This window comes from Atheta coriaria, unplaced genomic scaffold (genome assembly GCF_025399875.1).
Source record: "Atheta coriaria isolate IRGN ID8LTWV9N9 unplaced genomic scaffold, Caltech_Dcor_3.1 hic_scaffold_7_pilon, whole genome shotgun sequence".
Lineage (NCBI taxonomy): Eukaryota > Metazoa > Arthropoda > Insecta > Coleoptera > Staphylinidae > Dalotia > Dalotia coriaria.
The window spans coordinates 1,194,281-1,222,105 of NW_027045449.1; the positions used below are offsets into that span (position 1 = coordinate 1,194,281).

General features: G+C 38.1%; 1 protein-coding gene and 2 long non-coding RNA genes across 3 annotated transcripts; 1 reads left to right on the top strand and 2 right to left on the bottom strand.

The window, feature by feature from the left end:
* Positions 1–251: 251 nt before the first annotated feature.
* On the bottom strand, positions 252–21,739 carry mthl1 (methuselah-like 1). Its single transcript, XM_065308903.1, has 7 exons — positions 21,028–21,739; positions 18,416–18,694; positions 8,312–8,390; positions 4,563–4,741; positions 1,483–1,621; positions 1,227–1,398; positions 252–1,150 (listed from the first exon to the last, which is right to left on the bottom strand). Exons 1-7 carry the CDS (start codon positions 21,737–21,739, stop codon positions 965–967), a joined length of 1,746 nt encoding a protein of 581 aa, XP_065164975.1. The 3' UTR covers positions 252–964.
* On the bottom strand, positions 3,691–4,547 carry LOC135796765 (uncharacterized). The gene is made up of 2 exons (XR_010549397.1): positions 4,020–4,547; positions 3,691–3,904 (listed from the first exon to the last, which is right to left on the bottom strand). It is a non-coding gene; the product is annotated as an uncharacterized lncRNA (long non-coding RNA).
* Positions 8,590–26,320, top strand: LOC135796764 (uncharacterized). The gene is made up of 7 exons (XR_010549396.1): positions 8,590–8,646; positions 20,976–22,377; positions 22,686–22,816; positions 24,492–24,634; positions 24,684–24,811; positions 24,861–25,342; positions 25,392–26,320. It is a non-coding gene; the product is annotated as an uncharacterized lncRNA (long non-coding RNA).
* Positions 26,321–27,825: the final 1,505 nt, after the last annotated feature.

A 27,825-nucleotide genomic window follows, 5' to 3' on the forward strand; every position in this document is an offset into this window, starting at 1 on the left:
CTAATTAAATTCAGTAATTACTGTTATCGCGACGTATTAATTAGCAGTAAGTGTTTTAACGCGTTTTACATCATGCATAGCGCGAATATTTCCTAATGGTTGAAATATTTGTCGGCTTCATAACAATAACCTATTTGTTGCAATGCGCGTGTCGCGAGTGTCCACTGCCAACAATTCCCACGAGGTACCCAAGATGGCGTTAGAGGTGAGTTTCGTTGTAATAAATCTCCGCAAACAACACGCATACTCAGTATTTTTCAATATTTTAATTTATTAACATTAATTAATATTTGAAAATGATTCAAAGTCGCCCATCACGTCTGTTGCATGCGTGATAAGCAACATAATGTTGAACAACCTAAACCAAAGACTAAATTACATGAAATAATTATAACATTGAACAAATAGCTTACATACGAATATCATCTTTCTTGTCGTACAATAAATAAGGAACTAATCTATATAACAGAGCGGAAAACGAGATTACGTCCACTAAACATAATATTAAACGGAATATTTACAATGCGTAAGATATAATATGACAATATAATATTACTAAAGCAAAATTTGCGCGTCCTACGAAAGTTATAGCTCTTATATCAGTCGAAATTATCAGTTTATCAATGTCGATATAGAAATAGAAGTAAACATACATTTGAACACAACAATAGAATTAAGTTTAAAATGTTGTAGCTGAAAGTCAGTTTGCGTTAAAATTCATAAAATCACATTTTCGTTTACATTCAAACAAAATAATTACTAACAACTAAGCAATAAAATTAAATGTTACTAAAACAAATAATGATTTGACTAGCTAGCATATAAATATTATAAAAAAGCTTTCAAAATTTTCAATATTTTTCAACGTCGTGGTTTTCGTCCAAATTTTCTTATAAAAATATGAAAAATATTTTTCTGTCGTATCAAATATATACAATGATGTGTTTGTTCAATTGCTTGGTGGCTAACAGCTTGTCTCCAGCGGTATCGAAACTGTTTTCGTCGTACCGTTGGTAATGCTGTTGTTTGTTATCGTATCGCCCATGGACGGCAGGCCCTGCGAGCTGGACGAATGATGATTTGTGGTGCCTGCTGTCTCGGCGGCGCGGTTTTTACGCAAACACCAGAGACGTTTGACTGCTGTCAGAACCTGAAGAAGATAAAAAAGGTTTTTGATATTCATAGAGTATATCTATAGATAATTAAAAATAAAAATCGTGGCATACCTGTGGTTGTAGTCCAACAACGATGAAAATAAACACGCCCTGTAGACAGTTGATCAGATCGGTGACGTACCAGATTTCTTGCGGCCCACCAACGGCCCAAGACACGACATCAGCGATCCACGTCACTCCCATCACAACCACGAGCTTCATGCATACCCGACCCAACGCGGCTCTGTAAAGTAATCAAATTTATCGCATTTATTGCTTATTATGTTTCGCACATACGCGCGAATGCTTTTAACGCCGGCATGCGTACCTTTCAGTCGTCGATTTAACCAATTCGCGTTTCCATAATCCGCACGTCAACTCGCGGGCAGTCGCGCCGAAGAGCAACAGGTTGATAATGAGCAGCCCGCCGACAGGGCCGAAGAAATACGTGAGGATTTCGGTGTTTCCTGCAAATGAAAATCGTAAAAATTTTATATTGCACACTAAAAGTTTAATTATCGCCGAGCGGCTAAACTAATTGAAAACGGTTGGTGTGTTAAGTGGAAATAAATACCACAATTGTACGCACAACGTAGGCTGTAGGTACTGTTTAGAATCTACACTTTAGGTAGTTAGTCATGGCATGTTTAATTCTAATTCGTTTCAATTTCCTCTCGCTCGAGTGTGAAATAAACAAATGGAAAAACATCGTTTTCATTTCAAGTTTTTTACGCGAAACTAAAGTGCAAAGAAAATGATTTACACATTCCGAGCGATGGAATTCGGTACTTAAACACAATATAAGCATGCGTAAACAAAATTTTGCGCGTCGATGATGGTGAAGTGGGTGAGTCAAAACGCGAATCAAGTTGTGTCAAGTCGCCCACTTGTTGAATTCGCCCGTGAAGTCGTTAAACTTTTGAGAAGCTGGATTTTATTGCAGCGGAGTTTATTTTTATTTAATTAACATCTCCAAAATGTTGAGATTTACCGTGTAGATTTTATAGTTTCAACTATTGCCTGCCTACATTCTCTGACCTTCAACTTTTAGTTTATACAATTTATCATTGTTGCAAGTTCAAGTTTGTGCGCATTGTGTTGTGCATCTTGCGAAATCGAGTCGAAAAAAACACGCCGCAAGAATGCGGAAACGATCGATTCCTAACTGTGCGCTGCTTACCGCAGCTCCGAAACTATCTGTCAGAATGACTTTTCGCCGTTTACTTGCGTTGCAACTTGCAGGCGAATACCATTTTACAATTTACCATCGAAGCGCGCCGCGACGTGCTGTGTTGCATTGTGTACCACAATGTAATGGCCTTTTGTCCACCGAAAACGCATTATTTTACACACAACACAACGAATACACAGTTATTCGATAATTAATCAGAGAAATAACGAGCCACAAATTATTTTAGTAATGTTATGAGATAAAATGTAGAAAAATTGATTGAAATTTAATTTAATTTTATGAATGTTATTTACAGCTTCCTCTAATCGATATATTTTTAATGTTTATGTTTACGACCGTCAGATTTACGTTAATGTCTTCGATTTGTAACAAATCGTTGCGCAATAATTGCTCAGCGAAGCACCGCAAGTACAAGGTGTTTCTCATTCCGGTATTAATAGTTAGTGGTAATTAAGTCTTGGTGTCTTTGAAGCAAAAAAATGTGTAGTTGTTTGAGCACATTTAATGATGGCGACGACGCTGGCTGGGAAAGAATTCCGATCGAGTAATCGTCGCGCGCGTCCTTGCCGTGTGTTCTGCTGCCGGAGAGTTGAATGTTGAATTATCGCTTTTATGCTTTTCGAGAAGCTGACCGAACACATAAATTCTCCAATGAGATATGTGCTAGTCTCTCGTGAATAGACGAGAAAGAAGCAAGAGGAAATGATTGCGTTAGATTTTTGTAGCAGCAGCAGCAGATCGAATCGCAGCACCTTGAACGATATTCTTTCCTTTTCCTTGTAAGAAGTAGGTAATTATAACAACAATCGTGGGGAAAAAATAAAAATTTAGCAAAAAATATTTGAGCCGCTTATTTTGAAAGTGGCCTAACTCCATTTATCTTCAAATCGAGATATTGAAAGTTTTGCGTTTCAATGAATTTAAAAATATACGTATAAGATACTAAGGAGTCATACTGCTTAAGCGTTTCTAAGGATGTTAAATTTAAAGCTCCTGTTAAAATAGTGGCAATTATTAAGTAAATAACGTGCGTTTCCTTATCAAGAATGGAGTTGGGCCACTTTCAAAATTAACAGCCAGATTCATTATAAAATTAGAAGATGCCCAAGTCCATTCAACATAATTTAAGATGTTTCAAATTGAAAAAAAAAATCGTCTTGGTTTCACAGACAGCTTCGTGAAGTAATACATTTTGTTTGCTAAAATCTGCCAATCCCCAAAACTTCTCAAAAATATTCTTTCTTTCTTCTTCATTATAATTTTTTGTGCACGCATTCCGACTACCACAATCTTTGTTTTCGATTTTTTTTTCATGATCAATACTTCCGGTTTGACTGCAATATCTTTTTCCTGAATTCCGTTTAATCTTTCGCACTTTTTGGATATATGGTGCATCTATCTTTTCTCCATTGTTATTTGAATCTTCATCCTCTGACGAGGAATATTGTTCTATAACTCTTTTTCTTATTCGCTTTTTTTTAATTATTAATTACTATTTCTTCTTCACTATCTGAACTAAGTGGTCTTCTCCAGTTTTTCCTCATGGGTGCAATAATTTCTATAATTTAATATTAAATTTTAAGTTTTATATTAATTAAACGTACAGGTTAATTAACTAACGCAATTGTCCCAAAAATGAGGTGAACTTGTAAATACTAATTAATTGAAATTACCTTCATCGCTGCTTTCCGACATTATCAATAGTAAATATCCTGATGTAACTATAAATGGAGTTAGGCCACTTTCAAACTACACGTCTTAGTTATTCAATTAATTCGGAAAACTTATGTGTAAAAAATGTACCGTATTTTCTCTGAATATAAGCAATCTCAAATGCGTCACTGATAAATAACATGAAGTTGTACTTGTAACCATGGTAACCGGTAAAAAATTGAAAAACGGAGTTAGGTCACTTTCAAAATAAACGGCTCATTTACGCATCGATGTTTACTGTATTTCCCACATAGGAATATAGTATTATTCTTTTTGAATTCAAGGCGAGAGGCAACGGTAAGACCGAAATCTATTGAAATTGGTGTTTTTATTGTTGAGATGATGAATGAAGCACGTGCAACGGTGCAACATGCGTAAAATCGCTTTGAGACTCGCTCCGAAAAGTAACAAACGCGAATACAATACATCTAGAGGTATACTCATATATTGAGAGTTAATGGAAATAAAAGATAATAGCCGGGTATACGCATAGATGTACGCACCTCGAAACCAGCAATTATTCTCGGCGAAACCAGGCGTGATGAACACGTTGGGCGTCTCGACGGAGTCGAGAATACCGGCGGTACCAGCGATCAGCAGCGGGACGCCCCATGCGTATACTTCGTAGATGTGCAGACGCCAACGTTCTTGCGACTTTTCCAAACTTTGCGGGCGTAAATCTCTGCGAAACACAATAGAAAAAAACATTAGGTTTAAGGTTATACACGTAAAATACATAAAAGTATTGTTTTAATCGTTGAGTACGCTCATTAACTGCATAAGAGTACAAGATGGTGAAGAGTGAGTGACGAAAAAAACAGTTTTTGTCATGGTTATGGCTGCGACAAGCATGTAACAATCCTTTGCGGTACATTTCCTTGTTTGGTTGAGTCTCTTTAAGTTCCGTTTGGTGTTTTTAAGTATTTAGTTTCGGTACCTTTGTTCAAGACGACTACCTGCGCGGTGAAATATTCCGAAATCTTTAGATTTTTGTATTTTGATAAGAAAATACTTAAAATATTGAAAATACTGACCGAACCCTTTTAAGATTAGCATATCTATCGTATACCTGTAAATTAAAAATAATTCATTTTCTTGTTTCAGGTTTCTACTAAGTGCATTCAAGGTAGGATATCTAAAAATATTCTTGTCTTGTCTGCTGTGTGCCCCACATGTTAGTTGACATGTGATATCTTCTTCACTTATGTCGACTGCGTGCAATTAATGTAAATTGCCAGCATGGGTATGTCGGTGTGTGTGTGTGGGTGATTTATGAAACGCCTATTGCATAATTAGCAATTACTCGCGTTCGCGGTAATAACAGTTGTCTGGCGCACGCGGGCGTATAATGACAACAATCGTAGCGCGCGGTGTCCTAACAGTTGTTTAAGCATAAATCGCGTGCGCGCCGCGCGAAATCGCATTTTTCAATGTCCGCGCAATCACATCGCACATGTGTGTTGTTAACAAATTGCTAAACGGGCTAATTGTCTAATTAGCGCGCCGATTGATCTCTGCCGCCAATCGAAAGCCGCAAAGCGAAATTGTTTATGATATATTTAGTTGTAATTATGGAGAATATAATTTAGATTATTATAGATTTTTAGCAGAGTTCTAGGAGGTGAGACCTTGTGAACTTGGTTGCATAGGTTATAAGAATACCTAACCTAAGTTAAATTTTAGTTAATTCTAAGTCCGGTTAGTTACGAGGTTTATATTTTGATAAATTTTGATTTTTTGAATTGTTTTTGTCTGAAATTGATCAAAAATTACTAAAAACTGCTAAAAGATGATAATTTTAATTGATTGACAGTGTTTTCCTTCTTATTCTGTCTCTACATGAAATTATTTTGAGTTGTTTGCTATTTCTCTTTGAGAATCTCCAGATATCTCGTCAATTTACACAGTTGACGTTATAAAAAGTCTGTTTGGCAAATGATAAATCCACATTTTTATTGCTCTCCCCGCAATAGTTTAGCCACACGGCACGTCGATAACAGAAGCTTTCAGCTCTTCTGACGGTAACATCCGACGCCCCATGGCGCCATCATGAATTGCGATCGCCAATTTGCGTCCGCGCGCGCATTTTTCATCGCCCGCGTTCGCGCATATTTTATAATTTCATTGACGCGCCGCTTGGTTCTATAATCCAGACATGTGTTGGGGCATTAAAAATTAAAACCACGACTCGTAAAAATAACCCGAAAACGCGAGGAAATAAAGTTTTTCATTTCCCATCTGCGTGCGGCGCGCGGATTTTTGATGGGTGCGTGACGATTAATCAGACGGCGCCTCGATTTATACGCACGCCACAGATTCGATGTGTGAGGGCGTCGGGCGGCGCAAAGGTCGAATTACTGCGCGTATTTTTTTTTCTCTTCTTGCAAACGCATGGTTAGATGCAATAAAACGGGCCATTTGGAGTGGCGACGGCGCGCAGCACAGGGAATATCCTCGCTCACATGGAATGCGTTTGGGAATTTTACTAAATACCATCACAGATCATGTGTCAGCCGCGTGGAAAATACTAGTTGAAACTTTAAAGTAATATTTTGAAAACGCAACAAATGTGTTTCTTCGTATTTGGCGTTTGATGTTTATATTATGGAAAGAAGTGCGACGTGACTTGCGCCAAACAATTTCCGTTGTTTTATTAAACACACCGCATTCGTAATTTGAAAGATTGAAAATAGCGGTCGGACGACGGCGGCGGCAAAACAGGTCGTGTTTACGGTTTGCGGAATGGTAGCATAAAAATTAACGCCGTGTTACAGTTTTACGCGCGCGCAGATTGGACAACGTCCAGAAGCGATCAACGAGTACGTGATAGATTGCGGATTTGTCACTTTTATGTGTTGTGAATTGGTTGTTGAATGTTTTCCACTCCAGAAATAGCGCGCGCGTTCTTGCAACAAGAAAGATGCGTGCAATGTTTAAAAACAACAAAACGGCATCACTTTCCGCAAGTGAAATATTTCAAGATGTTGTTTTCGACTTTTAAATTAACCCACAAACGTAAAACTAAAAACTTTCTCTTTGATTCGTTTTCGATTCGCTGCTCTTGAACTCTACTCGACAAAACCTCGAATATTTTCTGTTCTCGGTGTCGTGTTGTAAACACGTTTCTCTTGCTTGCTTGCTTGAGTAAAGAAATGCATCAAATTTCATTACGGCGTTTGCTTCAATGGTAATAAAAGAGCAGACGATTCATGCCATGCTGCGGCTTCGGGTAATGTTGCACACGTTGAAAGCGAAGCCAGTCAAGTCCAAGAAAAGACATTCAATGGACATCCGGGAACGACGCTACGCTTTCTTCCAGCGGTGCCTATATTTATTTGCGCTTTAGTGACGACTTGAAAAGGTAATCATTCAGAATTAAATTAAAGCCTTATAATTCCCGGAATATCAACCAGAGTGCAAACGGATGGGTTGAATTCATAAAGACTAAGTAGATTAGTATAATCAGTGTTACTCGTTGTCGGAACTGGCAGAGCTTTATGAAGTAATAATAATAAATAGCCGAGGATTCACTTTTAATTTTCTGAAGAAAAAATTTTAAAGGGGGATTTTATCCTTTGAAATAAAATTATCCATAAAATAAATTCAACGGAACTAAGCCTTTTTTGCCATGAAAATTAATTTTGTAATGCTATTCGTTGACTGCACTCTTTTATATTTATGTTTCCCCTTTCGCCTTGTGAGATGTTATTCTGGTTAAGTGCGTGCGTTGCACAAAGGTAGGGTTTTAATTTAGAGCGAAGGCGCGCTTTGATGGTACGCAAATAGAATGACAATGAACGTCGTGCGCGGATAATTGAAATGGCGCTAAAAAATCTATTACTCATCGCGTGCGCCAAGATGCAACCGGCGGGCAAAACAGATACAATCGGTTTGTGTTTAATTATGCAACCAACATAAATTTAAGATTTACAATAATAGAACAGTCGAGGGTCGAGACATGTGATGCATTTCCTTGCGGAAATCTAGCGCATAATTTATTAACTTGCAAAATATCAAAGACCGCATAAATATACGCAACCAAAATTACATTTTAGGTGCGAATTTTTTTAAATTCTTGTTTTTGTGTCCCAAAAAGACTAAACAACTATAAAAACAGTAGTAAGATATATTTTTTGTGATTATGAAACAAATCTAACCGAAAAACAAGTCAAACACTCGGAAAATGTCCGGAATTCCTACTTAAGTCAGTTTAGAATGGCGCGTGACGCTAAATCGTGTAGTAATAACTCACCTAAAGGTCCACCAGATATTGAAGCACATGGTGTTGAGCCAGAAGAACGCAGACAAGAAGAGGAAGTGCATCGCGACGGCTGAAACAGACGAAACAAAACGCTCATGAATTATACTCTCGCTGCGCGCAACAAAAACAAATACACACACGCATGGCAGTAGTAGGTACGTCTCGAATATTGCTTCCTCGAAAGCCGGCGCATCAGTTAATTAGCTTGTATTTTCGGAGGAAAGGTATAAATATAATGCGTGTCGTGCGCGTCGGTTATTTACGAGTGCTTGCGAGACACGAGAGATGCAACGGGCGGCATATTACGATGACAACCAGAAACACACGTAAGAAGAAAATTCTTCGCTCGTTTTTATTTTATATTCTCGCGCAGTGTGTTGAAACGTATTAACCAGAGATTCGATTTATCCGGATGGATGTGAAATAGGATGTTTTTGGTTATTCTAACCTTTAATACCGTGTTTGTAGGATGTTTGTACATGGGAAGTTTATACGTTTTCTCCACGCGACTAAAATCAACAAATAAACAAAGCAGTCGTTGAGGTACATTAACCACTGCACAAGAGAATAAAAATATGAAACGCAGAAAAAAGCTGCAGGCAGTCGCACGAAAGTTGAAATTGTTGAAGGTTGGAATAATTCAGCGCAATTATCTTTCCATACTCATTAAGTTTAGATTTACAGAAGCACGAACTTTGTATTTTTGTATGTGTGTGTGTGTGTGTGGCATTCTCTAAGAAAGAAGAGCAAAGAATAAGTTGCTGCCAACAAAAGCACGAAAAGACACAACAAGACAATCAGGCGAGTTCACTTCACTTCACAGCTCACAACTAAATAAAACTAGGTATTATTTATTTTTTTAAATTTTTTTATGGAGAAGTAATTTTCTTCGAGCCTTGTTTGTCTTGTGTTGTTGGAGATTGGCGAACGTTAATTTGTATAAGCACAGATAATGTGTTTTCGGATTAGTCGTGGTGTTGCTCAGGTCACGACTTGGAAAACAATTTGCGCTGCTATTGCTAATTATTTGCGGGGCAATACTCTTGACTTTTACATTTTTTAAAACGAGAAAAACTATTTCTACGTTAAATACGTGTTTGTTTTTAATTTAAAAATAATTTTAATAGTTACTTTATTTCGTGGGTGTAATAAATCTTAATCTATCTAAGAGTATGGAAATTATGCCTGCATAGTTTAGTCTTAAATGTGTGTACACATTTTTTAAATGTCGATCGAAGTGTAGTGTGCTCCTTTTTGTGTTATTTATTATTTTCACGGTTCGATAGCGAATGGTGCGGGCACTGCCGCGGCCGGTCGGATCAAATCGTTCGTCCCATAAATCATCATTATCTCGATCGATATCTTCCACTTATCCGCTTGCTGCCACATAGCGCGCTGCTAATGTGCATGCAGGGCATTCTACTGCGCGCCGTGCACGTGAACTCTTCTAGGCGTTCATTCAAGAGTTAACATGGTTTTTTCACTTCTACATCAGCGGTTAATCTTCATCGTAACGTGTAAGAATTAAAATTGAAAGTATTTTCAATATCGTATCTTATAAAGAATTTTCCGTAGATTAAGAATCTGCGATTTGATCTTTCTATCTCTTTTAGTTTACGAGATATTCACAATTGAAGAAAATGGTCAAAAATTGAAAAATGTCACTTTTTAGCACTTTTAGTCGGATTTTTCGACCTTTTACTCTATGAAATTAAATAATTTTAAATTAATATCTGATAGAGAATTATTCATTCTTTCATAATCTACTTTCCGCCGGTTGCTATCTCTTTTAGTTTAGAAGATATTCGCTATTGAAAATCGTCGAAAAAAAGAATCAAGCACCCCCCCTTGCCCATTTTTTTCTTAAGAGTGAAAATTTCATCTCTTAGATTTCGATTTTAACTAGCCTATCTTGTAGAGAATTTTCCGTAGATCAAGAATCTACGATTTGGCCTTCCTATCTCTTTTAGTTTACGAGATATTCACAATTAAAGAAAATGGTCAAAAATGGAAAAATGTCACTTTTTAGCACTTTTAGCGGCATTTTTCGACCTTTTACTCTTTGAAATTAAATAATTTTAAATCTCTAGCTAATAGAGAATGAGCTAATCTATCATAATCTACTTTCCGCTGGCTGCTATCTCTTTTAGTTTAGAAAATATTCGCGATCGAAAATCATCGAAAAAAAGAATCAAGCACCCCCCCTTGCCCATTTTTTTCTTAAGAGTGAAAATTTCATCTCTTAGATTTCGATTTTAACTAGCCTATCTTGTAGAGAATTTTCCGTAGATCAAGAATCTACGATTTGGCCTTCCTATCTCTTTTAGTTTACGAGATATTCACAATTAAGGAAAATGGTCAAAAATTGAAAAATGTCACTTTTTAGCACTTTTAGTAGCATTTTTCGACCTTTTACTCTTTGAAATTAAATAATTTTAAATCTCCAGCTAATAGAGAATGATCTAATCTATCATAATCTACTTTCCGCTGGCTGCTATCTCTTTTAGTTTAGAAGATATTCGCGATCGAAAATCGTCGAAAAAAAGAATCAAGCACCCCCCCTTGCCCGTTTTTTTCTTAAGAGTGAAAATTTCATCTCTTAGATTTCGATTTTAACTAGCCTATCTTGTAGAGAATGTTTCGTAGATCAAGAATCTACGATTTGGCCTTCCTATCTCTTTTAGTTTACGAGATATTCACAATTAAAGAAAATGTTCAAAAATTGAAAAATGTCACTTTTTAGCCCTTTTAGTCGCATTTTTCGACCCTTTACTCTTTGAAATTAAATAATTTTAAATCCCTAGCTAATAGAGAATGATCCAATCTTTCATAATCTACTTTCCGCCGGTTGATATCTCTTTTAGTTTAGATGATATTCGCGATCGAAAATCGTCGAAAAAAAGTATCAACTACCCCCCCTTGCCAATTTTTTCTTAGGACCTAAAATTTCATCTCTTAGATTTCGATTTTAACTAGCCTATCTTGTAGAGAATTTTCCGTAGATTAAGACTCTACGATTCGTTCCTTTCTTTTTTTGTTAGTTTACATGATAGTCGTAAAAATGCAAAGTAAAATCTTGCTTGTAGTTTATGAGAAATGTAAAATTGTGCAGCTATATGAAAACTAGTTAGGCGTCGATTTGCATCGAAGTGCGTTGCAATAAATCACTGACGCGATTGTAATGAGCCACCTCCATCCAGGCGGTAAGGTGGAGCATGATTAAGGCGCGCGAAGATGATTGCATCTTAGGTTCTTAAGTAATGTCGACCGGATGCTGGGCAGCGCATGGATTTCCAATTTTCGAGATTTGCATCGCGCACGATAATTCATCACGCTCGCATTCGAAACAGCAAGAATATAATTATTATTATACCAGCATGCGAAATAATTACTCATACTCAAAAAAAGATTTTTAAACACTTTGTTTATTTTCTTCATTAAGTTATCTACAAAGAAATTACAATAGTTTAGAGATTCCAAAATAAATTCCTTTTATATGTAAGTATTTACAATTTGAAATATTTTCTTAAACAAATTGTAAATTGCCTCAGATAACAATTCAGTTGCATTAGTTCTTCCGCGCACGCGCGTCAGAGAATCCACAGATAAATACCGTGCACGTAAGTAAAATAGATATTGCGGGTATTTAACTCTCAAGCAGCTACTGGTTTTCCGCGCTGAACGCTAAAATTTTATGCTAACCACGCGACTATTTTCTACATTCTAGTTACGCGCCGCCGATGTTATTCAACGTTCGCGGAATGCACGTGGTTGCACCTCCGGCAATTTGTTTGCGTTTCCTTTGGCCTGTTGCAATTTATTACGCGCACATAACCAGAAACCACCAGGCACAGATACGAAGAGCGCAACAGTAAGAAATGTGCTTAGAAATGCAAGAAACGTGCCGCGAGTCGCTAATAATCCACAGCGATAAGCAGAAATATGAACATCAAACGCATTAGATGCGGGGTGATAAGCATAAATTATTCCTCTAATTGCAAAATTTGCAAGCGGCGGGCTTAGTTGAGTGTAATATTAGTTGATTATATTGATATAAGTAAGTAATTTTATTTCGCAGACGATGACTATAAGAAAAAAATGTAGTGTATTACGTTTTATATGAATAATTTTCTTATGAGATTAGCAATTGAAATGCAATGAATGCAGTAATTCCATAAACAAGCGAATGGTGGGTAATAAAAAAGGACGCTGAGCAAATAAATGTCTCATCGTTCATCGCGCTCTTCCTCTCAGCGCGGTGTTTTGTGTTCTGCTATTATAAAAATGCAAAAGAATGCGCGCATCGTAAAACGAATCCGGTTTCCCATCATTACACAACAACAATGCGCTATCCGTCATAATCATTCGTATGTAATGTTTTCCTTACTTACTTTTTTGTTACAAACTAGCAAAGAATACAAAAACGAAGAAAAGAAAACAGCTGAGAGGGCAGAAATAAAATCTTTAGTTTAGGTTATGTTGTAATGTATAATTGGTTGCCTATATTAAGTTATGCATAGGTTATAAGTTTAATCGTTGAATAATGAGTTAAATTACAGTCTAACAAGTGGGTAATTCACGCTCAGCGCGATATATGCCTAAGTAATATCTGATTTTCCGCACAGTGCGCGATACCGTTGCTCGAATTACGACTGGGAGAGATTAACGTCCGTAAGTACATCAACAGCAACATCTCAACCGGCAGATCTTACTGTATGCTTTTATTTTCTATTCTTCGTCATCATCCGGTTCTTGGTGTTTTGTATAGCGCTTGTTTTTTCTCTTCGCTTCAATCGCCAATAAAATAGTCTATTGATACAGCTCAATACTCGTACGCCTGTATAATTCACATTGAATGCGTTTCTAACGTGAGTTCATATTAACATTCGCTGAGTTCGATCGTAGAACACGGAATATAATTTTATGGTAATGCGTTTTATCGTTGTTGTTATTATCATGAGCGTGCAATATTATTGGTGTTGGAAAATTATAGCGGAGAGCATAACATGCCATTAGGGCCGAGTGCAAACTGCATTCTCTTCGTGAGTGGGAATATAGAATAGAATAGAAAGGCGCGGAGTGAATTCTCTATTCTATTCTCTATTCTGCACGCATCTTGGACTTTCTGAAAGTCGACGTGGATTAAAATCTAGATTTAGACAGTGCTAATCTTACAGATGATCTATTTCTGTGGGTAGTTAATCTAATGTCGTGTTGTTTTATACTTTTTTGTCTTCTTGGTATTATTAGAATATTAGGCTTGATTATTTACCGTTTTCTTTTGATGTTTGATGTGTTCAGCGGACGATAACGTTTGTATGAGTATTAGTACTCGCAGAAATGACACCGTAAAGTTTAATCGCACTTTCATGCCGCTTGAAATTATAACCCTGCGGTTGAAGAGTCTTTGTACGTAGTAAATTATTATAGTTTGCGGATGTAATGAGGTCGCAGTGAAAATAATTTTTAAATTAAACGTTTTGTCGGTCGAGCGCGAAGAAATTGGTTTTGTTGAAGTTTTGTTAAACGCTCGCAGAAATTTCGCTACGCTCTAATTGTCACGGTAAACATTTGTGTATATTCGGTCACGAATTTAGGATTTTTAAACGTTAAATTGTATTTTTAAGTGTCACTAAAATTATATTTAGAAAAAGAAAATGAGTCTTGGAATATAGAACACGCGTTTATTTTTTTATGTGCAAAGTTGATGGGTTTTAAAAAAAATAGAAATTTAAAAATTAAACCGTCAAGAGATGGCGTTAAATTCAACACTGACGTCACTTCCCCCACCAGGCTCCAATCAGCCCTGTGTAAATCAATTGTTTTTTTCTTCAATTAAATTTTTAACTTTAACATTAACGTCACAAGTTTAAAAATTAGAAATTAATTTTTTTTGTCCACTAAACCAGCTAATATAGCTCAAATTTTATTTCTTTATTATTTTCATGATGCTTATATGATAAGATGATAAATGAACAGTTGGGATTCATTAACGGTCGGCAAGTAATATCTTGATGGATCCAACATTAACATGCTTGATGTTGGCAGCTGATTAATACAAATCGTGGCTAATGCAGCCGCGCGATGATTTATCAACTTTCCTCTCGACCCTCATCAGTACTTATTCTCAACTTATTACAACTCGAAGAATATTTTATTCCCTCCAAATCAATTACCATCAATTCTGAAAAGATGTGCCGCAGCAATCAAAAACCAGTTCGAGAATAATAACAATTATTGCAGCTGATAGCGATACGCCGATACGTCGTCGCCCCGCAGTCGGCGGAGTATTGATGAGTCGTTTCAATTAACAATTAGCACGACATGTTAATCCGCGGCGAGCACGCGTTATCGTCAGTTAAATGCAATGCGCACTGTGGGGAGGCCGGCGCGCTATTAACCGCCAGTTACCAGTTTATCATCATCTTGCACAAAATATTTACGATTCGCAAGCGCACAAACTGCAAACTGCACGTCGGCGTCGTGGGCTTTGATGTGCGGCACAACCTTCCGCTCATCAATTGATACATGTTTATTTAAATGCGAGCGGCGCGCAATCATTAAAAACGTATTCATTCTGATTGAATATTTCGCAATGAAGCAATCATTTTTCGCGTGTAAATGTTTAACTAGTTCGCTGTTTGCCTATTATTCTAGTTGTTTGAACTTGTTTTGAACTCTTTCGCTCGTCAATGAGTAATTTAAAGAAAACGCAATATATCGACACGTGTTTCCGATTTAGTGCGCGCATTCACTTCACCACACACATACACACTTGGATTCACTTGAAATGCGTTGAAATAATATAATTATTTACGTCCATAGACGGTAATAATAATCCGCCGTTAGATTGCGGTGTTTTACGTTTTTATTTTCGATGCGTTTATCGATCGATTAATCATACGCCGGGAATGTTTATTTAAATAAACGGGACACAAAAAGCTGCCACACGCCGCCATCTCGGCATGACGATGACACGTACCACACGCCATTTATTTCTTGTGTGCGCTTGTAAAATAAAAAAAGTTAAGGTTTTTGTGATGGTCGCTTAAATCATTCACGAGAGTGTGAAATTAACAAGCGACCCGCAAGAAAAGCGACATTTAAATGCAAATACTGTTAGTATTTTTCTACAGTAGTTTAGTTTCTTTACTTCCGCTTGTTCTTGTGTAAAATATTTGCGGTTCAATTATTAATTACGCTCTGTGCAAACGTGTAGCGACCGAGTTAAACTGCATTCATTAATATGAGTGTCTTGAATTTTTTTTCTTTGTGTTTAGTGTCTCATAGGCAGGTAATTGCCTGCAATTGCGAATTGTAAGGAAACACGATGGTAGTAGCGTCGTGTAACATGTGCATGTACAACACACGCAGTCGTGCGTTTCGTTGGCGTTTTTCGCCGTAGTAAATCAATGATACCCGCGTAATATGCTGCGCTAGAAAAAGCGTTGCAGCAGGTTGCAGGCCGCCATGAAGACGACGTCGACGGCGCTGGCCTCCTTATTCTATAAATTATTTATAACACGCCTAATTACCATCGCTGTACATATGCTTATGAGCGTGGATATTTTTTTCGATAAATTGTTTCGTAAAAGATTCTTTGAAATAATAGCTTAATGATGCAAAAAGAAAAGGAAGCGATAAACTAATAAAGAAATAACCGATCATTAACGCAGATTAACATTACTAACATTGCGTGGATGCAAAAAAATGTTTACGCAATCGATCGTAAATCGATAATCAAGCGAGCTGAAGACGTAGTTGTGGTAGTTGCTGAGTTGGTGCTATCGATATATTAATAAATGCGAACACAGAACTTGGATGTCAGTGACCTGTTCGCGATCGCACACACATTGCTTAGGTATTACGTTTTACCTGCTCGCGGAATAGATCTTGGAGCCACAAAAACAAAACACACGAAATCAAAGTAAAGTAATCGTGTCCGAGCACGCCTTGGCCTCTCATCATATGATTTCTTCTTGTATAGTCTCCACGCCAAAACAAGCTCACAAGACGTGAATTGGTTTGCAAATATTAGCTTCGTATCTCGTTTTGATGCTATATTTAACTAGGTAGGTTTTCTTGTAATAGATAAGTCTTGAGCAAACATTGCGCGCCGGTAATCGAAAGACATGAATATCCAGCGAGTGTAAAATCGTATCGAGTGTCGGAACGAATTGATAGAAGGGCACTGAGCGTATAAGCAACACAAAACCAATAAAATTATTTTATTTGAATGCTGTATGTGTGTGTGATATGTAAAAATCCACTGGATAAGTGTGCGTTCAAGCGTGAGCAGATCAACAAGACCAGCAAGACAGGACACGAACACGAACACCCGATAACATTAATATTTAATATCTATGATATAAGATCGGAGATGCAGAAAGATCGGTTAATATATAACCCCACTCATAGATATACTCGTAGGCTTCAGTAATGAAGCAAATAAACAATGACGTGCAATTTGTAGGAAGTGCACATTCAACACGAACATGAAGAACATGATTCATTGAAGGATAGATTTTTTTTTATAAAATCTATATTATTTGTTGCGTGGGTAGACTTGTCTGGTTGCTATTCGCAGCACAGGGAGTTTTTGCCATCTGTGATGATGATGATGAGATGTTTTCGATTTGATTGGGTTGAGGACGACACGTTCCTCTTAAAGACTCTCGAGGAATATATTGCTCTCGTTATGGTGTTAGTTCGAAGCGAAGCTGAAAGTCGTCCACTTTTATGCGTTAAGTGCATGGCAGCATCGCAAGCAAGAGACTGATGATAGAAAGTTATACCTCGGGTGCTAACCTCGATTAATTGTGGTTCTGACCAAATCGGGAGTGTTTTCAAATCGAAGCCGTGTGTGCCGAGCAGCGCGATTATGCTATATTAAGTAACGCGTTATGCCATTAGCGTGTTTCGACGCGTTGCCTTTGCATCTCGCGGGCGAGAGGAACCAAGATGCAGCCGATTCAAGGTAATTGTCATTTTTCATCCAGATATGGAGATAATCGATATGGAAATTATATATTTTTTAATTTAAACCACCCGGCATAAATATAATCATAAAGTTAATATTTTTGTACATTATGTAAACTGTAATTGAATTTATGTGTTTTTCAATGTTTTGCCATGAAAGCTCATCAGTCAACTTAGCAGCAATACATGTTTATGTTTATTCAACTATTTTTAAGTAAGTTCAAGTTGTGCGTAAACAATTTCAAGAATTTGCACAGTAAACCTAACCTATCCTACGGCACTTATAGTTTATAACTGTTTTGTTTCGTTATTATTAAATTTACGGTGCTTTTCCTGCTTGCGCAGCACGCACACCTTGCTCGATAAATCAGCAACGCATTTATGAATTTATTTACACTGTATATGATGCGTTTATTGATCATTTCTTGATGTTTAACATTAAAATATGTGCTGGAACGCCTGAGAAAGAACTCAACTGACTCATCGCACAATAAATAATCGCCGTAATTGTCGTTTACATTACTACATGCTTGGCGTATGCGCCGTGACAAACGCAACGAATGCAACGAATTAATCTTATCGCTGCGCGAGTGATTGATTAATTAATTGATTGATTGTGGAAGACGCGCCATGCCGCCGCTCGGTTCCGTTGCTTGTTTGATGAACCTAAAGCAACAAGCCAGCAGTAACGGCACATCCGAACACAAATCGCAGTTTATTTCTTCACCGCCGCGTAGATTACGATGTTTATCAATTAACGCGCTCTCGAAACTCGGCTGAGATATGTGAGTAATGAGTTTTATTAACGTCCAATTAGCTATAATTAATTGCCGCTTGTTTTATGCGCGATTAATATTCATATTTGAGGAGTTAATAAAATAAAAATCGCCGCAGTGCAATTATCGCATCGATTTATCAATATTATTTTGCGTAAATTGTTTGAATATTAAATTATTGTGATTTGCGTGTTTGTAAATTTGACACATTGGCCTTGTTCACAAAGAATTTCGTTTGATGCCAAGGCTGTTGGTGTAATAGTACATTGTTTCGATTGTTTTTGTTTCATTTGTGTGTTCTGTGAACTGGGCTGGTAAAAATTTGTAAGTCGGTACTCACCGATGATGAAGCACGGCGAGCCGGTCATGGAGTTCCCGGAAAGCTGAACGATGCAGAGGAGCACGTCGCCGACGAGCAGACACGCCACGTGGTTGGTCTGACAACGCCAGTGCAAAACGTGATGGCTTGCCGGTAAAAGCGAGCCGGCGATCAACGTTGCCGCAAGAAATACCGCACTCAGGGCCAACCCAATAGGGTAAAGGGTGAAGCGTAAATCGGCGGGCGTTTGCACCACATAGGGTTGTTCCACGTGGCAGGCGAAGATACTCGGAGAAATACCTGAAAATAAAAAAGATAAAAATTCAATATTTGAAAAAAGATTGTAAAATTTTAAAAGATAATTTCTAGCAATGTTTTATGACCGCGTGGAGTTTTTAAGTACTGCCGAAGATTTTTACTACTCGCTGGGATCGTAAAATAGATTTCGACGCGGCCGGTTTCAATGCAATAAAAAATTGGAAAGAAAGCGCGCTGCGCTCTGTGTCGGAATGCACTCGATGTGCATGTGCATGTTCAGCGAATGTTCACTCGTAACGATGGACGCGAACGATAAACGTTTTATGTCTGTGCAAGAGAGCGCCGCTAAGTTCAAGTTCAATAAAACAAACAGGTGTTTGTTGTTGTTGCTGCTCGACGAAAGCCGGCGAAAGAAAGAACGCCAGTCAAGGAAGACGCTTTCAACGCGGCGCGCAGTGCTGTCAAGCGTTAAAATTTTACTAAAATATGCTAAAATCGGTTGAAATTAAAATTAATTAATTTTTTATTTAAACATATTTAAACTATATTTGCATTTGGTGATGATAGAAAACAAAGCAAAAATTAAAATCGAAAGTTTACATATTATTGCAGACATCTGTTTGATAGTTTGTTCTTTGATAGTAGCACATTGTGCACGCTGTGAGTCACTTTTGATATTGACAAAATTTTTGCGTGTACAGGCCATGAACACGAAACAATGTTATCACGTTTTTGTGAGCGTCCCGTATCGAATCGTAAGCGGCATGTGGCTTTTTTCGGTTTTATTGCATTGTATATCTATGTAATTCTATTCAAGCTGGCAGCCGTAAGTACTTTTGCGATTTGGACCTTCGAGTGCGCTCATAAACCGAACAATGGTGTTGCAAATTTATTCCGGCAGTCAAAAGTACCCCTTGGCATTTGGCTTCGTATCTAGTTAACTTTAAATTGTGGAAAGTAATTTTCAAGATGGTGGGAATTTCAATGGGAAATTTCATCAACAAGATGTTCGAATATGCCTAGGGTAGAGAGTTCAATTATAGTATCGCGAGGCCATAAAATAGCAGGGATGCACGCTAACCCTCGGAAAGCTCCGCAATACGCAAATTGGAAGTGTTGGAAGAAACCCTATTATCGTAGATAATTTTATGACTTGACACTTCACCATCCATAGCGAATAAATTTTTAATTTTAAGCAGTTATACGATTACATCCGTGATGTATGATTTATGATTGCATCATGTGATGAAAAGTGTATTGACACATCATGACGCCGCACGTAAAAGAAAGTTTTTCTTGAATTAACATTAATATGCGTGTCCCAATTTCGGTTTCGCACGTCCATCGAATTCGTCAATTCCCGTAGTAGCTATCGCGGAGTCACAATTCTAAATTCACGACTTCAGCTAAATATAAAATGCAAATAACGCAAATAACGATTTCGTAATAGCGCGTTCTACATTACAGCTCCGTATTTTCGTTTAGTGTGATATTGGTTGTCTAATTCGACGACATCATAACCTTGTCCATACATACAATCGCCATTTTTAGACGTGTTTGAAATATTTGTGGTTAGAAATAATTATCCGGACATGTGAGTACTTTTACACCACGTAGCGCACGGCACGTAGAATTACGAACATGTCTACGTCTTCTAATGCCATGACATGCCATCGGGCAACGAGCAGGCAATTAGAAAGTGCTCCTTATAACGGATTCCAACGCGCGAGATTAGCGGCGACCGGCGAGAGACGCGATCGGAATGAAGAAACCGGCTCGCTCGTACAGACACACAACGAGTAGTTTACTAGCGTGGCATTTAGACGAGCGCGCGCGGAGGCATTTAAAAATTGAATGCGATCGTGTGCGCTGCGTTGTGAGTGCAAGAAAATAAATACCTGGGAGCGATTTCTCCGCTCGCTCCGTTCGTGAACAGTACTCACATTCATTGCAATATAATAATACTAAACACCGAACACAATGTATGTAGGTATGCGTGTAAGACATCACACGAATGATTTGACCGTTGAGCAAATGGAAGACGACAATATGTGGGTTTCATAATCGGATATGATGTGAAAAGAGAAAAGAATTTCTACTGCTGGTAAATCCAAAACCTATGGCGTAATATTTGGTAATCGAAGATCTCGATGAGAAACGGTCAACATCCGTGTTATAAAAATATCTTTTTGAGAAATTGGGAAATTTTACGACTTGGGAAATATCAAAATTTGTTATTTTAAATTTTATGTTTTCTTTTCCTAACAAATACTCTTCACACTATTCCCAAACCAGTTTGTGATTCTTCGTTTTGTTTCAGCAGCGCGCCAGTCCGAGACGCCTCACATCTAATTATCAATAATGACGGCAATTACCTGCATTCTCGAGGACGTGCTCGAGACAGAATCCCTCGGCGGGTAGCGTCGTCCCAGTGCCGTTGAGCACCAGCCCGCCGTCTTTCAACAGCGTCGCCTCGTACAGCTTCCCCGCGATCACCATGTGCTTATCATTGCACTGCGGGAAGCCGAACGTCAATGAGTATTCCTGCGGCAGGTTGACGCGATACGCATCATTCTTAATCGTTACACAGGTCTTTCTTGTGTCGGAGTAAATACCACCATCACCGCAGCACTTTTTCACGTGTACACCCGATTGTAACGATGCCGGTTGGATTTCTTCGGGACACACCATCGCCATGTCAAAATCCATGCAGTATTTGCCCGGGTGTACCAACCGGGAGTATTCTACAACGAAGAGAGATCCGTTGACGAATGCCAGATAGGATCCAGGTACGTAATGAAAGATTTTCGGTTTCTGCCCGCCGTCACACAATGGCTGCTGGCGTTCTTTGATGTCCCAATTGCGCGGGACTTCACCAACGGGTAAATAATTTTTCGTACGCATCGAAAATATACGTGTACTACTCCAGGGCATTTTGCGTTCTTGTACGCAGGTGTAGTTTAACTCTTTGGAGGCGTATTCGTCCATTGAACAGCATTTGTTGACGCTGACACTTTTCAAACTTGTTGCGCACCCGCTGAATGTCACCAGCACAACAATTACGCAGAACACCACCGAGGAAGACATTGTTTTTATTTATTTTGTTTTATTGTTTCACATTACAACGCGCGTAAAAGTTTAAACAAGTTTGCGCGCGTGTTTCTCTACACGCGACACGCGCGACACAGTGGCGACCGTCCGGGCACTGACTGTCTATATCAACAGCTAGTCAACGACTGAGCGTCGTTTGAGACGGCAGTCGAAGTCGGTAGTCGCAGAGAGAGATTCCGGGGCCCCCGTTTTTCGAACTTCGTTCACGTCGACAATGTGGTGAAGCCTGCCGCGCGACGAGAACGCGCACCATTGCGAAACTTTGACTGTGAACATACTTAAGCGCTACTTCTCCGTGTCTTCCTCCCCTCCACCAACACCGCCAGCGCCGCGCCATTAAAATACGCGTTTGCAAGCAGACACACCGGCGGAACTCATCAACTGCAGAAGAACCTTAACTCAACCTTACCTTTACTTTTACCTTTAATTTACCTCTTACCTTTTCAACGCGTTTGGTCATCATCATGGAGGGACGACGCGCTCGGCGCGGCCAGAAAAGACTTGGTAAGAAGTTGAGTATCATTAGAATAACCCGATGCCGGATGAGCGGGACGAGTCGGCTGGTATGGGTTTTTTTTACCTACATTCTTCCGTAATTATGGTTTTCTATAAATGTAAGTACTTTATGTTTACGGTCCATAGGCAGCGCATTTTTTACATGCCGCGTCTTTGCTTTGACCTTCAACTTCTTTTCTTCTTTAGATGCAAAGGTTTAAAAGAATATTTTCTCTTGTATTTTAAAAATTCATTTTGTTACAAATCGAGATGTTGATTCCTTTGTGCGTGTATTTAAGGGCAAAGCGTTTAGGGATTTGATGCCCCCGGGGTGTATTAATCCCGTCTTGAAGGGGTGCACACGGGTGCACGCTTCCGCTGTTTGACTACCTATCAGTGTGTAAACTTGCGTCGCTTAATATTTCAGTGATGAGCAAACACGCCGAGGGGACCAAAGGGTGACAATTCGTGATGACACTCTGACGGACTAGGTTTTCACCATGCGAGTGTAATTTCCTTCCCCTGCTTTGAAGAACGAAGGGAAGCGAGCGTAAATAGGTTTGTACATTTTCTAGTTAACTAAACTTTAAACTTGTTATAGCCCAATGAATTTGAAATTGCTGCTTGCTAAAAATTGCTTACAATTTCCTTTCGAAATTAAACTACGGGCGGGTCTAAGTAATTTTATCTTGAAAATGATTTTGTGATTTTGCGATGAGTCAATGATTGAATTCTTCTCTCGGGTGGCGTTGGCGTTCGGCATATGCAAATGAACATTTTATCATTGGAATAAGCCGAACAATAGTCGCGCAAATATTTATCTATGTAAATCACTGTCGTGCATGCGTCCCCAACGACGCCGACGTAAGTTAATATGGTTTATTTGCCAAGTGCACACACACGGCGCACTTGCAACTTGCATAAAATGGAAATTAAATTTGACGAATGGCCGCGTCGATGAATGAAAGCTTTGTTGTTCCCACAATTGCGCTGAGTACAACGACGAGTACAACTTCATATACAAACATCTTGCAAATATTTTTCTTGCCAGCCTCTCAGCGTCAGACCATTTGAAGATGTGACGTCTAACGCGTCGAAATTGATGCCTGCTGCTAATTGCGTTAACAGTCTTTAAAGGGTCTCTGACTCAACTTGCGATGAGCGAAATAAAATTAAACTAAAGTAAAGTGCTTAAAGTGATTAAAGTTACGCATTGTAAATGTTTGTATGTAATTTGTCAAGTGCCCTCGCGCAACTTGAGAATAATTCACCGACATAATTCAGCATTGGCTGCACTATTGTGACTTGTGACTCGAGTGCGTGTGGGCTGAGTAGACGAGCAATTGGGCATTGTGGGTACATCGGGTCAATGAAGTGCGTCCGGCACTCCAAATATTTATTCCTATCTCTTGCATTTTATATTCAAATTAATTTTCATGAAAATTTGCTTTTCTGTCGTTTTATGTTCACAAAACTCTAAATACAGGCAGTTGGTGTTAAATGTAACAAAAAAAAATGTAAATTAGAATTTATGATCGCGTTAACATTGAACGTTAATTTATTAATCGTCGCGACAAGCAGCATCGAAGGTTTTTTTAGATGCGATGAATTTATCGTAAATGACGATAAATGATCGTTTTATAGCTTGGTTTACTCCCGCCTGCATTTTTATGCGAAACACAAAATAAAATAAAATGCAGTCGTCTGCATACTTAATTTCTGTGTTTGCCTTAACTAGTAGCGACTTAAGTATTTTTCATTTTCTTTGCGCACTGACTGTTGATAAATCGATATGTGATGCATGTGATGTTGGCGAGCTGTTTTGATTGAGAATGAAAACATCTTGCAAAGACGTCAACTCGTTTCGTATTTTATTTTAATGAACATAAATGTGTCTTCATTAAAACGCGCACACGGCGATAAATCTAAAATCGCCAGTTAAAGTCGAAGGCAATCTAAAAAAAAGAAGATGATGAAAATAGAAGGACATACGACAAACTGTCGCATAGGTGTCGGGCTGTACATTGAACCGCGTCCAAAATGTTTCACACATATTTGGTGTGTTTAAATGATTTGGAGACATATATTTATGGGATTTCTTGATTCAATTTCAGATGTGTCGTTTTCAGATCGCAGAGGATGAGTAAAGAATATTTATTTTTGATAAGTTGTAATGGGCAATGATTTTTATCTCGCATTCACTAGGCTGGATTTTTAATTTTGTTTTCTTTAGGTTATCGAGGAAGTGTTTATTAATCGAATAGACCTAATTTGGATCTTATGGAGAGTTGGCAAATGTTCTGAAATCGATTTCCGACTTTAACAATTGTTATTTGTGTTATTTTTGTTATTTTTGAAGAGTTGTGGTGGAAAAAGGTCTGTATCTCGCTTTTCCTTGATACAATTTTAATTCTGTTTGCTTCAGGTGATAGAGGAAGAGTTCTTTAATCATGTGAACTGCATTCAGTCACCCTCAAGGGTCAGGAAGTGCCCTTAAATCAATCTCAAACTTCAGCAATTTTTGTCATTTTTGAAAAGTTGCGGTGGAAAATGGTCTGTATCTCGCGTTTCCTTGATTCGATTTTAATTCTGTTTGCTTCAGGTGGTAGAGGAAGAGTTCTTTAATCATGTGAACTGCATTCAGTCGCCCTCAAGGGTCGGGAAGTGCCCTTAAATCACTCTCAAACTTCAGCAATTTTTGTCATTTTTGAAGAGTTGTGGTGGAAAATGGTCTGTATCTCGCGTTTCCTTGATTCGATTTTATTTCTGTTCGCTTCAGATGAGAGAGAAAGAGTTCTTTAATCGTATAAACTGCATTCAGTCACCCTCAAGGATCGTGAAGTGCCCTTAAATTACTCTCAAACTTCAGCAATTTTTGTCATTTTTGAAAAGTTGTAGTGGAAATTGGTCTGTATCTCGGGTTTCCTTGACCAGATTTTAATTCTGTTTGCTTCAGGTGATAGAGAAAGAGTTCTTTAATCGTATGAACTGCATTCAGTCACCCTCAATAGTCGGGAAGTGCCCTTAAATCACTCTTGAACTTCAGCAATTTTTGTCATTTTTGAAAAGTGGCGGTGGAAAATGGTCTGTATCTCGCGTTTGCTTGATACAATTTTAATTCTGTTTGCTTCAGGTGATAGAGGAAGAGTTTTTTAATCGTATGAACTGCATTTAGACACCCTCAAGGGTCAGGAAGTGCCCTTAAATCAATATCAAACTTCAGCAATTTTTGTCATTATTTGAAAAGTTGTGGTGAAAAAAGGTCTGTATCTCGCGTTTTCTTGACTCGATTTTAATACATTTGAGTAGTGTATTTACGGTAGTGCTTTTAAATTAATCTCCATTTTCTGTTATTTCCAAAATATTTGGTCTTTGTGATTAAAGATTTCCAGTCCGGCGCCGTTGAAATTTTGCTGAGTGCGCTAGTAATATCAACGCTGGCGCTGCTGTGCATTCATAGTTTAGATCAGTTTAGATATATACGCGCGATGCTTGTATGTAAACAATTTCTTTTGTCGTTTCGCGCAATACTGATAGTGACCTCGTGTTGTCGCTGTTGACTGTATGCAGTTCGCTGCACACGCAGTTTCATTTCGGCCATCGGGTGAGACGCGCGTGTTCATCGCGACTAGTTATGTTACTTCAGATCATAATTAAGGAAATTGATTTATATTCGTTAAGTAATCGACGGCATATACCAGAATCGGGGTGACCGGAGTTTTACAAGCATGATTGCATGCTGCCGTGTTTATCAATCGTGGTTTAATTCTCGGTTCACCTGTATACGCGTGTCCGTCGGCAATCAGTTATCGTTTCGCACATAATAACTTGGATATATAATTAATTCCAGCAAATGGACAACTTTGATGCCCAGACAAGAAGTGTGTGAGTGCACGAATGGAGTTTGCAATATCTATATCTGAAGTGTTGGAGATGCATGTATTTTAAGGCAAGTTTTTACTACTCCCGAATTTGCTAGCTGTCGATATTGTTCTATTAAATAAAATGTATTTATTGTTTAATGTTGTCAATAAAATTCAATATATAAAGTAATATTATAAACTAATTCACATTTCTATGAGGTACCCTCTTTGTCGTTTTCAGTTTTAAACAATATGGTATAAAAATCTTATGTGTGTGCAGCGGGTATATCATAACTATGTTGCTTGAATTGTGTTGTTGTTTTTAAAAACATGATAAAAGTAGAAACATAAATAGAAGAATCAAACAACAATGATAAAAGCACTCGGTGGTCGAGTGGAGACGTGCACCTGCTGGCATGCTAGCAGACACGGATCGAATCCCAGGTATAGAAGGCATTTTTCTCAAATATAAAAATATCAGCAATTTGGGTTGCATGTATGAATTTCAACGAAATATAAGAGAGAATGAAATACAAGTGGAGGCAAAAATCAGAGAAATAAGAAAAGTAAATGGAGAAACGGGAGAACAGAGAAATAGAAGAATGAGTAGTAGAGAATAGGATAAAATAGAAGGAAGAGAACAGAGAGTAGAGTAGAGAAGAGGAGGAGATAGAAGAAAGAGCAGAGGAGTGGATGAGATTTTTAAATTTTTTGGCACGTGTCGTTATAAGACAGTCACAGGCCCACTGCTTCGATGCCTCCATTGCTCCCGGCCCAACCTACAGCTACGATGTCTCTGCGCTTCATCCCCGAAATTATCAGGCATATCAACAATTTTTATGGTGGGGGATCACCCACAGAGAGAGGGAACTCCTTATAAGGACAATCCTTATAAGGTCTTGTAAAAATATTTCTAAGTTTTAAGTCGTCTCAAGAGAGGTGACACTAAGAAATATTCTTACAAGTTCTGACCTGTAGCTGGAATGAAAGAAGGAGAACACAAATCATACAGGTTACCTTAACAATTTTTATAGAGGGTATCATCCCCTGAGAGAGGGAACTCTCTTAGAGACCTGTACCTGAAATGATAGAAGGGGTACATTCAAAGCATAAGACATGCTATTTCTTAACATTTCTTTATTAATAAACACAATGTAATATAATACAAGTTTAGTACCTTAACAATTTTTATAGTGGGATCATCCTCTGAGAGAGAGAACTCTCTTAGAGACCTGTGTCTGTAGTGATAGAAGGGGTACGCACAAATCAAAGAAGTTAATATATCTTACTATTTATTTATTAACAATAGAATACAAGTTTATATTTTACAAGTCAACAGAATACGTGCCGCCATATTGAAGCAGGACTAACGACCTGCATAGTCGCGCACATGCAAACAAGTACTACTAAGTAGTACAAGTTCTACCGGGATAATGAAATTAGCAAATAGCCTATTTTCTATGTGATTGAAAATGAAAACAAATATATAGGGTGTTACAAAAGGAAAATTTACAGTGCAAACCCAAAACTATTACAATCACTACAAACGTCGCTCCTTATCACTAGACGATCAGGAAAACGAATATACAGGGTATTTCAGAAAGAAAATTCGAAGTGCAAAAAGGAAAATCCTTAAAACAACAGTTGCAGCAAAATTTTCACGGACACAAAAGAAAACGAATATACAGGGTGTACCAGAAAGAA

Bases quoted from the DNA above. Each gene is read 5' to 3' on its own strand.
- mthl1 (XM_065308903.1), bottom strand. From the start codon at position 21,739: ATGTCTTCCTCGGTGGTGTTCTGCGTAATTGTTGTGCTGGTGACATTC. The intron at 4,742-8,311 runs GTGAGTTATTAC...TGTGTTTCGCAG, and splicing joins AATATCTGGTGGACCTTTAG to AGATTTACGCCCGCAAAGTT. The intron at 1,151-1,226 runs GTATGCCACGAT...TATCTTCTTCAG, and splicing joins TTGTTGGACTACAACCACAG to GTTCTGACAGCAGTCAAACG.